Genomic DNA, 13,209 nt, shown 5'->3' on the forward strand with positions numbered 1-13,209 from the left:
TTTTTCGCGCTACAACTCTCCTTTCAGTAGAGATTTGGGGAGATAATCATGATGAGATTGAAAATGCTTAACTTTTCCCCTTCTGATAATTTGTCCGGTCTCCGGTCTTCGACTACTCAGCCCTCAGTCTGGGAAATTGCTAACTTGATTTACGTTGGTCAGAGTATCGAACTTGTGCGGCTGAGATTACCTCTCGAAACAAACCTTGTTGTAAGTTCTTCCGATAGAAACTTGATATTTATGAAATTCATGGTACAGAAATGAGTATAAAGGTTGTACGTTTACTTAAATTTGTTTTCTTGTATGTTTTTCTTTTGCTTCTTCGAACATTTCCCACGCCATTTGCACAGTTTTAAAGAATGTTTAACCTTCCGTCCCGAGCAGCCACGTGTGTGCATTGGTTTTTCCTGTTATGCTTTAGCCCAAACCAGCGAAGAAAAAGCCTCCTTCACAAATGGATTGTTGCCGTAGTCATTGTGATTGACGATTTTCTTCCCTCATTTAGCCAAAGCAAAAGCACACCCACAATACAGGCACCCTAGGAAAACTCCTGCTGCTGCTGCTGCAGGAACGCGCGGGTGCGAGAAGATAAACTTTTGCTCGACAACAATTTATCACTCGTCTTGTCAGTGCCGCAGCCGCACACGACCGTGTTTGCTGATGGAATTGGCTACCGCCGAAGAACGCGCACCAAGAGGCGGCTCTCCCCTGCTCTCGGAGTCCAAGATCGTGTTGTCTTCGATCCTGGCCCACACGCCCCGGCCTGTAGGAGACATCATCATTTGAAGATTAATTATCCAGCGAATGCACACACCGAGCGCAAGAAGCAGAGAGAGAGAGAGGGAGAAAGGGAGAGGAACAACATCTTGCCAGTAACGGTTTGCGGAGTGGAAATTGTTTCTAGGAAAACTTGGCGCGCACCCCGTGGTAAGGGAAAAATTAACTTTTGTCTCCTGCTACTTTTATGAGGAAAATTTCCCTTGCTTTCTTCGCCATAACGCACCGGGCCTTTGTTGGGTTTTTTTTTGTTTGTGTGCCTTCAGTTCTTTGTTGGGCGATGCCATGGCAAAGAGCGCGTCTAGCGTCTTCGTTCACTGGAAGACGTTTTTACTTTCCCTTTTAGGCTGCGGGATGATTTCTTCACCTTTCGCGAACAAGTGCTCAACCGATAACTCTATCGTTTTCCGCAAAGCCACACGGCATCGCAGACCAGATCCGTGGCTCCCGTTGGACCAATGGAGCGCGCGATCGAATGATTGATTTATTGTTGGCTATAAATAATCCCTAGCCACTCCATGGGACGTGGATGGGAAGTCCTTGGTGTGCTTTTCTTACCGCGAGGGGCTCGGCTCCTTTGCCGCTTTGGGAATTGATCCGGTTTTTAGAATGACTTTACAGTCGTTATTGGCTGTCGGTTTTATTAAAACACTTTGTAACGTGGACACATCGTTTGGGTGAAGCTGTGGGGAAGGCTGTGTCAGTAGCGTACATCAACGAGGATGTTCAATTGCTTGACGCATTAGAGACTTCCAAGTATGTTTTTTTTATAACATTTAAATCAGAGCATGATAAAATTATAATCGATCACTGACTGTTGCTCTTGTAACATTACTTTGACTGATTGATGAAAAAAACTGAATTTTTCTACCTAAATTTTAATATAAAAGTATGATTTATGATAAAAAATATAAATAAATTCTATATTTGACATAGCATGTAGGGGCGGCCCTGTGGTAGATGCGACAACGTCTTCACACGGCATGGCCGGGGTTCAAATCTCATCTGAACCGTTCCCTCACAGCGGGAATTGACTATCCAACTACGCAGTATCAATAAGTCTAGTAAGCCAGACACGACAGGCATGGCCTAAGAGGTCGTTAGGCCTAGAAAGAAGAAGAGAAGACTTAGCATTTTCAGTTAGAGTCACAACACATTAGGTGACTGAGTGCTCTCTTCGTAACATATGTTGTGGCGCTACGAGACAAAGAAGCCTTAACGACCCTGTATTATAAATGTTCAAATAATAGCACGTTATAGGTCGAAGAATCGAATCTCATAAGGATCGATCGTTACGCTCCCTATCATCTTGTAAGGGTGTGTTTGAACTTGAAGAGGTGTAGTTATTCTTCTTCTTGACTTAACGACCTCTTAAGACATGCCTGCCATTTCTAGCCAACTAGGTTCACAGGAGCGGTCCGACGGCAGATGCGATAACGGCGCCGGTCTCACACAGCAAGACCGGGGTCCAAATCCCATCCGGAGACTGCCTTGAGACCTTTCGAGGTTGTATTGCCAAGAAAGAAGAAAGATATTCCTCACAACGGAAGAACGACCCTGATGGTCTTTGAACTCCGGTCTTATCATGTGAGAACTTGCGCCGTTGTCGTGTCTTCCAAAAGGGCCGCTTTAATGCCCCAATGTCGTATTCATCAGATTTCAATCTTTATTTAGAATCCTGATAAAGATACGGATCCTCAAACAAACTACCTTATATTAACAATTAATCCCAGTGTTCACTTAGTTGTGGGGGGTATACAAGAGAAAAAAAAAGTCAGCATAAAGCCCATCGGAACCTACGTTACATGCCAGTCATCATGCCATATTCTGACAGTCTTCCATGGAACGTCTTTTGTGTTTGGATTCCGCTTATAACGCCATTCCGTCAGCTTGTTTCGCGTCTATTGAGCAGAAAAACAAAAGTTCTCGTGCGGCGATGATGGTTTACAAGCAATTTTCCTAATGCACATCTTGAGTCACACGCCAACACTGCTTTTTGTAGCATTCCCTAAAAAAAGGATTTACATCAGCCAAAGTTGCTTTCCACGCTAGCATAGACGTGGGCAAAACTTGCCTCGACAGATCACGATTACTGATATTTATTGCAAAATTATCCTACATATCTTACTGCTGCACATCATCTCTAGTGCCGACGATTAGGTTCAACTTCTGCAAAGTTATCGAGATTGATGAAATGATTGTTTTGTCTGTTGACTCCCTCCCGGGAGATGCATCATCGAATCGATGGTGAATGTGATGCGAGGAAAACTACAGCACACAGACAAACAACTTTATCATCGGATCGGTGGCAAATCGAGAAAAAGGACAGCATCATCATCATCATCACGAGCGACACTCTGATCCTAAGGTCACCCAGTCCTGAACCGAGGGAATGGAACTATCGTCTCACTTTGCTCCACATTTTTGTGTGCCACGCTGCCCGTGGTTAGAGGAACGTCTTCATTGCGCATTGTTCCCGATGGGGGGGGGGGGGGGGGCGATATAACCACCACTCCGAGATGTCGCACTGAATTCCTGCATCTGGTTTCTACAACAATAATAGCAGTGAAGCTCACAAACGTAACCGCAAGGTTTTTTTTCTTGTGTTCCGTGCTCTCCTACCAGAGGTCCCTAGCGCACATGGCATGTCCTCTTTGTTGTTTATACCCAGTTTTTTGCTTTCTCCTCGACGCTCGCTCGCTGCCCACATAACAACAACGATGGAATTCCTGGCCCGATGTTCATGGTTATTTGTTATCCATTCTCTGTTCCGACGGGTCCTCCCACTGCAGCAGGCAAACGGTGCATTGCGCGAAGTCCGCGCGCCTGGTCGTGACGAATGATTTCGTGGTCAATCGGTCACCATGGTGAGCGACATCATTCCGTTGCAATGTACAGCACACATTTTGGATGTCTTTGTGGTGTACGACCAAGAAAGCTCGTTGAGATTTCTTTTTTCCCCTTTTTGGCGTGGGGTTTTCCGATACGAAACTTTGATCGTGACCAAAATCGGGCACGTGCCCTTGCGCGGGGCAATGGCAGCACAACGTGGAAAACAAATTATAATCTATAGCTTTCTTCCTTGTTTCTGATCGCACGTGCGTACATTCGATAGGGTTAAGGCAATGTGCCGATTCATCATTGTCGCCGGTCCACGCTGAAGGAGCACGAGCAAAGGAGTTTGCATGATAAAATGTTGCTTCTAATGGTAGAAGAAACGTCTGGGTGCTTTCTCATCTTCATGTAGCTGAGAATCTTGGTCGTTGATGTGTTTTTCAGTAGACAGAGTGCAACAAATTATTGCTAATTGTGTTGTCGACGTGTATCGACCATCCTGCAAGCTGCAAACTTATTGATTTTATGTAAATTGATGATCAGATGAGATCAATTCGATGTTCCGCTTTTCCAATTATCTGTAGCAAAATGCTTGTGCTTTTTGCAAACGAGTGTCCCTTGAGTGTCTTTGAGGTTGAATGCTTTTGACTGTTAATTAAATTTAAGAGGAACAGTGATGGAAATAATTAGGAAATTAAGCTCTTTACATATTTTTACATATTTACATCAGTTTAACCCATCTTCCTGATGTTCTTCGGTAGCTACTCCGGGGTATCAGAAGCATTTTGGTCCTCTCATGAATAGGATACTAACGAGTTAAACGTTTTATACAGTTGAAAGTTACAACACATATCTTCTGTCTCTTCTGTACATTAAATGCCTCAGAATATCTCAGACTTTAATTTCTGGCTTGGTTGAATTATTACTTACCCTTAGTTAGATAGTCGGGCTCGTGTGCTGTGTGCTCTCTCTGCTCCAACACTATAAATAAATGGTTGTCTAACATCCCATTTCCGTGAAAAATTGAAACGTGTTTCCAAATAAAAAGGAGGAAGGCTCAACTATCTTTCAGCTTATTCGTCCTTTTTGCTATGTTTTCTCAGATCGTTTCCGTATATATTAGAAGGATTTGTTCCACTGTTCCGCTACATCTTAGTTCTTGGCTTTGATTGCTTGCTGCTTATCCTGCACATTTATCACATACCATGCCCACCATCGCCCATGCGTTCCCGGGAAGCTGTTTGATTCGGACCAACCGTTTTACCGACCCGTTCAACCGCTGTTCAAACAATTTAATCATCAGCAGATGAAGATCTTAGCTGTGTGTCATCAATGCTATTGGATCAAATTGATTCTCCGCATCCCGCATCACCGCGCACTGATTAAACGAAAGGCTTCACCCATGTGTCGGTTGGCGGGCGAGCTTTTCCACGAATTACATATTCCATTCGCCGTTTTTCTCCAAACCAATCCACTCATTGAGATTATTGCTTAGCCGGGCAGTAGGGGGGGCGGAAGAAAAAAAGGGAAGAAACTGAACAAGAAGAAAGAAACAGACACAGCAGCGTCAACATCAAGGCGAGACCACCCGCACAATGGATCGATGCGCGTCCACCATCATCATCGGTGGCCACCAGCTTGGGTGGAATTTCACTTTCAAAACTCATCCGCCGCCACCATCATTCGCATTGCGAACCGCAGACGAACTCGCATGCCCTTCTCGTCCTGTTACGAGGCCGGGTGGATAAAGTGGAAGGCGTCCGAGGGGTACCTTCCCCATTCGCGGAAACGGACCGCATACTAATGAAACAAAGTGCGAGATCATCGCCGCGTTGCAATAGCTGCAGATTGCTGTTAGCGCAAAAAAAAACAACAAGAAGTAAAACTGTGTAATGTTTCCAAGTCATTCGAAGGAGGATGAGGTTCGGCCATTGGGGCGCCCCCATCACAGCGTTAATGGTGTTTCGAGTCGCCGTTTTCAGGGAAGCAATCTACTATTTACTTTAGCGCAGCTAGCCCACCACCGGCGTCACATAATACTGTGTTCGATGGAATTTTTGGGGACGCACCATCATAAATGGAAAATTTAAGTATCGATCACGCAAACGCAATCAGTAGTTTGTCGATCCATTACCCAGCCCAGGCAGCAGTAGAATGTTTTGACAATTTCAACTACTTTTTAAGGGCAGGGCTTGCTAGCTTTGTACCAACCGGTGTTATTCGAATGCCAATCCTTATCGGACGGCTGTCCGCCACCAGGCGTCTCCATTAAGCTCCATTAAAGGAGGTAATGCATCGCGTGCTGGTGGACTATCAATTCGCACCGCTCGGCAAGTGCTGGCTGTCATGTCGGACGGTTGAAAAAATGCAAACGGTGGAAACAGTAACTACCGCCACAGTTCACCTTCGCTTCGCCGTTGTCCGATGGGTCCGACGGTGAAATTGAGAATGATGGTCATGTTTTACAAGTAATGATTGGGCAAGAAAAAACGGTCGTTTCTCGCATCGCTCAGAAGGGTTACATCATGTTTTCTTCTTCAAGTGGACGGAGCGTTATTTAGGGTGATATTTGAAAGTTTTACCTTAATCATAATTATTAATCTACTTGCCGATAATACGTGTGAAACACGAATGGACGACACCAGCAAAGTGCGCCTTGTGAATTAATCTATTTGTATCCAATTGCTTAGCAAATTTATGGGAGCGATAAGTAAATTTCCAGCTTTTAGTGGCCTTTTATGAGAGATGACTCTTGTGCAGTCTTGTTATTCAGTCGTAAGCAATACTATATTATAGCCTGTTTCGGCAAATAGGTAGTAAAATAAGAAGCCTTTTTTCTGCGACGTTTAATTTTCTGAAGAAAAAATTGAAAACCGTGTCCTTTCAGCGAAAAACAATAAGATTTTTCCTAAAAACTGGAAATCGGATACAGTAGGAATTGAAGCCGAAAGGCATAGAACGGCGATATTGAATATCCGAGAAATTGCTGACGCGGCACGAAAAGAAAAATTTCATTTATTCTATTGTCACTGCTGACGACATTTAGATGTTGGTGTAGATGATTCTAGCTCGCGACAACCACCACAAGCGATATATTCTCGCATAGAAATTCAAACTCTGCATATAGTGGGATCAGATCCACGAACTCCGAGTGATCAAAGCATTAGCAATGAGCCTTATCCAACTCGAATAAATTCGTTTCAAGCGAGTATTGACGGCAAAACAACCATAATGTAAAACTAGACGCTAGAGTCAGTCGTTTTTTTCACGCAAATGCTTTCTGACATTTTCATGGTTTTGTCATGGTCAGAAACTCTTTCAAGAATGTTCTTCTTGGTCTAACGATTTACTAGGTCATGCACAGTCATATAAAGTCTTACTATACTTATTGATGCCACGTAGTTAGAGAGACAGTTCTCACTTCAAGGGACAATCCGGATGAGATTTGATTCCAGGAACTCCCCTGTAAAACTCGGCACCATTCTGAAGAATAAATAGTGTGAAATTCTAACTCCTTGCATGATAGCCCAGACTTGAATTTTCCTATCACTTTATTATACTTGCAAACGTTCTTTTGAGTGGAAAGAATCGCAAACGGGGTTGATTCGACCTAGGATCAAAAGAGGAAAATTTTGTGTTGGTCCAGAATTAGTATAACACCAGAAAGATGGGAACAATTTTATTTTCTGACAGACTCTGATTCAGAGGAAAATGCTTCAAATGCTATGGGGGAAAAAAAACTTCACTTAAATTTATTTGTACATCCAATCCAATAGCACTTCTTTGAATATATTCGTACTGGTATGACTTGTGTAGTACGTTCGAACAACGTTTGTAAGTGTAGCTGACACTTGCCCTTTTTTCGCATCAAAACTTTCGCCACAACTCTGCGCAGAAGTGTTATTTTGTTTGTCTCGTCCTTGTTTTTATTTTTCCTACCGCACCACAATCGAACACACACTACGCCATACTCATGCAAAAGTTAAATAAAAGTCATTACAGCAAGAACTAATTCTCGGCCTTATCGTGCGGTCGACAGTGAAAAGCGCAAAAAAGTGTACGAAAATCCAGGTGATACGCCCTACCTCCTCCCGACCCACGAGTGCCCTTCCATCCCCCCAAACACCGTGTTCCATGACCGCGCGTCGCATGTGTGGGTAAAATGAAGTGCCACTGCTTCCGCACCGCACCGAACACTGCTAGCAAACAGCGCGAAAGTGAAGGAAGTAGTACCAGCGGTGGTGGTGGTGGTGGTTGTGGTCCGTCCGTCGGACAGAAACTGCTCCTTCCCCACGGCGCCGATCGTCGACGGGTGGGGCGCTGTCGGTCCGGTTTGGCGGTCCAGTGGCAACGGCAGCATCATCGACCGGGCACGGCGTCCGCCAGTGAGTGCGTTTATTGGAAAATAGTGCCGGAAACGGAGCCCGCTTCCTGCCAGCACCGGAACGGGGGGCCCTGATGGGCCAGAGCACTAGCATGTGTCGTTTCAATGGTTGTCGTTACAAGCGAAACAAGCAAGGTAATTTCCGCTAATCTTTACACTATCGTACAGCCACAGCCCGTTTGTTACCGCGACCACATTTTCCGTGACAGTTTCTTCCCGTCCGTGGCGGTAGCCTTCGAACAGATAAAGCGTCGTAACGGTTTGCTCGCCAAAGTTCGTACCATGGATTCTGCCAAAAAAGGGAGTTACAAGCGAATGGGCGAACCACCTGAATTGGGAGAAAAACACGTCCTTGCATGGTCATGGTACTGACTTTTGCCTTTTGAGAATGCAATGGCATGCAAGTGGCGCGCTAAGAGCCTTCCCGCTAATGCCCAGCATGACTTGGCTGGTCCAAGTCGCAAATGATAATAAATTACATTCCTTCGGTGTGGTAACTTTGCCGCCGCAAGGTGGTACAGCTCTCGTGAAAGGGAATTGCGTTCGAAACGCGAGATGGTCATATTTCCCAATATTTTCTTGGAGCTCTTCATAACGAACCACAAATAATCTCGCTACGATACTTTATCGGTAGGACTAAATTTGATCCTTCCAAAATCATTTTGGTCACGGTTGGTGTTTTTTTTTTTTCGTTGTTGCTGCTGGCATAAAATGCTGTCCTGCTTGCTGGTTAGGGAGCGTTGTAAAGATGGGCGGTGAAACATGAAATCGCCCACATTGCCGATTTAGTTTTCGGCTACTCGTAAACCACCCGAACGAGCTTACCTGAGCTGGCAGACACTGTATTTTCCCGCCCACAGTACTGGTAGCTTCACCGCGCAGCTCCATCCGCAGGTAACTCGAACTTTGAAAGTGGATATGGTGCTTTAGACGCACACGTTTGCATTCCATTGATCTTTTGCAAAATGATTTTCCCAACGGCATGGGATTCCATCGGTGAGGGTGAGTTTGCCCCTTAGCGGTGGTGATGCGTAGCACTGCCGAAAGCTCCCACCCGGGAACAGACGAAGCCGGTATGCAAATGGTCTAAACCATGAAACAAAACATTATGCTGGCAACAGTTCCGTTATTTCAGTTGTCGGGCTAGTGTTTCACCAGCGCCATGTTTTTCGCTCACAACTGACGGACAAGCGTCCTGAAACGACAAAAGGTTGAAACTTTGTTGATTCAGATGATAAGGCATTTCTTCGCTTCCCAGGCAGTGTCGAGGCTTCGAGTTGGTTGCGTTTGACAAGACATTATGTACGAGAGCGTGCAGAGCGACGAAGGTTCACGTTACAGGCAAGAACTTTCAACCGAAGTATGTTTTAAAGCTGTTCAGATTTTTTTTTTTTGTTCGCAAGGAGAACGCTGAACAATTTCGTCGGAAAAGAACGTTTAATGTTCGGAACAAGAAATTGTGCTAAGATAAGTTGTTAAAACAAGTTGAGAAAATTTATTTAAACAACGCTAGATCCTACCAATCCTTGTATATTTGTCTTTTTAGATATGCAATGCGCCCGGGTATTTAAAATTCACCTCAACTTTAAGCAAATGCAAAATATCTAAGGACATGTAATGGCTCGTTCGTGTAGAGCCACTTGTTGCTTGAGTCTCTTTGAGAATACTCAGCACCTATCATTATCTACGAAAAATAAGTGTTACTTTATTGGACTCATATCCTACTCCTAATAACCTAAGAGGTCGCCAGGCCAAGAAGAGAGAGAAAGAGAGAGACTATAGGCCTCCATTTAACTCCTTGATGTAATTCTAGCTTTGCAATATTTTAGCTCGAGTCTCTCAGAATATAAGAATGATTGAAAATCTATGACTTTGTCAGTGAATTATTCAAACATTCATTATATCTAGTGGTTCCCACACTTTTTTTTATTTATTTCTAACAAAAATGTTGTTACTCGATTTTAAATAACTTCAAAAAGACGTTTCAAGCACCTACCAAAATAGAAGACCAACTGAATGGAGGATATATTTACTTTAAATTTATTTGTCACAAAATATTTTCATTTTTTTCCAGTACAGTTTTTCCAGTCCAATTTTTTGCATATTATCTAATAAACCAACTGGCTGTAAGACTTTCTTCTCCGGTCCGAAGTTGGTGTCACGCTTTCCCACAAAACACATTCATCATACACATTACACTTGAACGCGGGCGCATCCTCGCCTCGCGCGCTTATCTTGTTTGTCCCAACAATATCCAACGGTTTGCCGGTTGCCGAAAATCGCTTAATCAAGTTAAATAATTCGTCCAGTGGTGGCGTTGCGCTAAGACTTACATTGATGGTTTCCGTTTTGCTTTTCTTCTTTCGCACCGCTTTCCACAGGACTGCACTTGCGCAGCATAGAGGAGCCCCAGAGCAGAATGCCCACCGAGCAGGGGGGCACAGTGGGGCTCGATGCTACGTTGGGCTCTCGTGCTGGTGTCCCCCTGCCGCTACAGCTACCGCCACACAGCAACCACCACCACCATCACCCGCACCACAACCTCCACCACAGCCATCATGCAAATAGCAACAGCAGCAGCAGCAGCAGTAGTAGTCATCATGCCCACAGCACCTCCAATCATCACCATCACCACCACCATCATCACCACCAGCAGCAGCAGCTGCAGCAGGCAGGCATGCAGGGCAGTGCGATGGGAAGTAGCGGAGGATCGTCGGGGTCTTCACAGCCGGGAGGAAGCGGTGGCGGTGGATACGATGCCGAGTTTGCCCGCATGGAGTCGTGGCTGGACGAGAATCCCGAGTTCGTGCAGGATTACTTCATTCGTAAGGCGACCCGTAACATGGTGGACGGATGGCTCGTCTCACACGCAACGCCGGTGACCACGGCGGCCAACAGTGTGGACTCTCCGACACATGGCACCAATCAACCGAGCTCGTCACGCGGCGGCTCTGGCGCGACAACACCCGTCAGGTAAGCATCTTAAGCCCCACCCAAACACCACATGACCTTCCCGGTCACGACCCACAAATTAGTTATCTAGCTTCGCTCTGACCTAGCGAAGGGCCGCCATCGCAACGGCATGTTTATCAAACTCGTTACGCACCTAACCCTGACCTTCGCGTACCCATCCTACGGTGCACACAGCTATCTTTACCTACGGTTGGAGCATAGTTTGGATAGAGGTGTGTGTGTAATGAAACCGGGTCCGAGTTCGCGGTCCCTAGCCGGGCCCGCTAGTAGCGATGAATATTCATCAGCAACAATCCTCGCGATAGCAGGGAGTCTACATTATATGGTGAAAGTAGGAAGCGAGCAAAAAAAAACTGAGAAACGCATAACCATGCATGTGTCTATCTCCGCATGTTGTGTACAGCTCGTGTGTGTGGTCCATAAAGGGACCACATGGTCGGTGTGTAACAGCTCTTTGATGGTAAAAAATAGGTACTAAATGGTGTGCGTTAGTCGCGAATTCGTCGAGATATCGGAGAAGTGGGAGAGTGGGAATGAGAGCTGAATTATACTGATCCTCTTCCATATAGGGACCATTTTCCTGAGGTAGCTGTGGGAAAAGCTCTAGAAATTGGCCATGATATTCTATGGCAAGCATTTGAATATAGTCATCCATGTCCAAGAAACGCTGTTACATAATTGAACTTGTAACTCAATCTTTTACCTTTAGATCTAGCCTTGGAGGAAATTTTGATAAAAATATTTCGTTTATTGATAAATATTGGCTCTCGATATAGTCCTTGAACAACTTCAAGAATTATGTTAAATCTGTTAAGGATTAAGTAGAGCATCGTCACGTCCAGAGTTCAGTTACTCTGTAGCACCTTTCTGCTGGACGCTTTTCAAGGTGAACTAGCATTTCTTCGGCATTTTTCGGCGAATACTTTAGTCCCTTCTTTGTCGAAGCATCATCGGTTTAAAATATTCCTGTCCAGAAATTCCTGGACAGATTCCACTCTACCTCGGCAAGTGTCAGGAAAGAGCCTCAGTGTCCAGTTCCTTCCTGGAGGCAATCCTTCAACTTAAACAGAATTCCGGAACAGCTCCAAATTCGGAGTTCAGAAACAATCCTTGTGGATCTTTGTTCAGTACTTCTACTTAAAGTAAAAAAAAACATTTTATTTATCGGACGAGAACGAAGTTTATGTATAGGAATTGCGTTGTTCGGTTTACCTGCCGTAAGTTAGTTAACCGTAAATCATCTACGTAATAAGGGGAATGCTGTGCTAAAAGCACATTAATTTTCCAGAAAAACCAAACCACCAGAACATGCCAATTACGGATAAAGAAAAATGCATTGCAAGGTAACCCATCGACAGTCCCGTGCCGACAAGGGGGTTGACCGCAATGACCTAAAGCATGCTAATTAATTGAAACTCGTCAATACATCAATTGCGCTAGCGTCACTAATAAACCATCTGCAGTATGCCGCGTTGGTTCCTGCGCTTTTTTCGCTTTTTTTTCTTGGTTCACCCTACCCGATGCGGTTCAATTCTTCATTTCGGGAAGGAACTCAGGGTGAGGAGGCACTCCAATTACACCATCGGATCGGTTTTATTTCCGGCTTAACGATGCCTTGTACGGGCGATGCCCATCTGCCCTGCGACCGTTCCAACGGGGTGAAATGATGTTTTTCTTGCCACCTGCGCAACCTGTGTGACCGGAACTCACCCCCCTCCTACGTGGGGGGGTCACCAACCTCGAACCTCGAGTCTGTTCTGTTTCGTGTACATGCAACATTTGATTTCGACCAACGAAACCACGAACAAACGGCCACCATCAACCGAACTCGAACCACAATCGATGCTTTCACCTTCAATAAAGGTTAATTGAAATCACTGGTTCAAGTCTTTTTTTTTCGCTCTTACTCTCTGCGTGAAACTGTAGAAGAAGCGAATCGAACTTTTTTCGCCGTTCGCTCTAGGCACTTCGAAATTTTGACATTGGCTAAGTTCCAACAGACCAATTACGCCTACGGAGCGGGAAGCATCATGCATCAGTTTTTGCTCCCATTTTCTTTCCGCTCCTACGAACCACACGAATGTAACCCTTTGTGGAGTTGGATCCGGTTCAAAAAGATGCACCAGTTCCAAAATGGAGGGGTAGAAAATGGGGGGGTGGGAAAAAAGTCCTGGAAAACTGCTAAAAACAGAATCAAAGCCTATGGTTTGTACGGTCGATAGCATTATCCTTTTTTTGGT

At 44.9% G+C, this 13,209-nt stretch overlaps 1 protein-coding gene across 10 annotated transcripts in view; it reads left to right on the forward strand.

Moving 5' to 3' along the window:
• LOC118510105 (dual 3',5'-cyclic-AMP and -GMP phosphodiesterase 11) overlaps nt 1-13,209 on the forward strand; it is a 79,568-nt gene that overhangs the window by 48,421 nt on the left and 17,938 nt on the right. For 8 of the 10 annotated variants that reach the window (XM_036051567.1, XM_036051560.1, XM_036051570.1 and 5 more), the window contains one exon: nt 10,378-10,969. In XM_036051567.1, the coding sequence (XP_035907460.1) occupies nt 10,416-10,969 (554 nt within the window). In that variant the 5' untranslated portion in view covers nt 10,378-10,415. Of the gene's footprint in view, nt 1-7,605; nt 8,132-10,377; nt 10,970-13,209 lie in introns of all 10 variants that reach the window. The other 2 variants (XM_036051564.1, XM_036051565.1) reach the window with 2 other exon arrangements.

The sequence above is a fragment of the Anopheles stephensi genome, chromosome 3 (genome assembly GCF_013141755.1).
Source record: "Anopheles stephensi strain Indian chromosome 3, UCI_ANSTEP_V1.0, whole genome shotgun sequence".
Classification (NCBI taxonomy): Eukaryota; Metazoa; Arthropoda; class Insecta; order Diptera; family Culicidae; genus Anopheles; species Anopheles stephensi.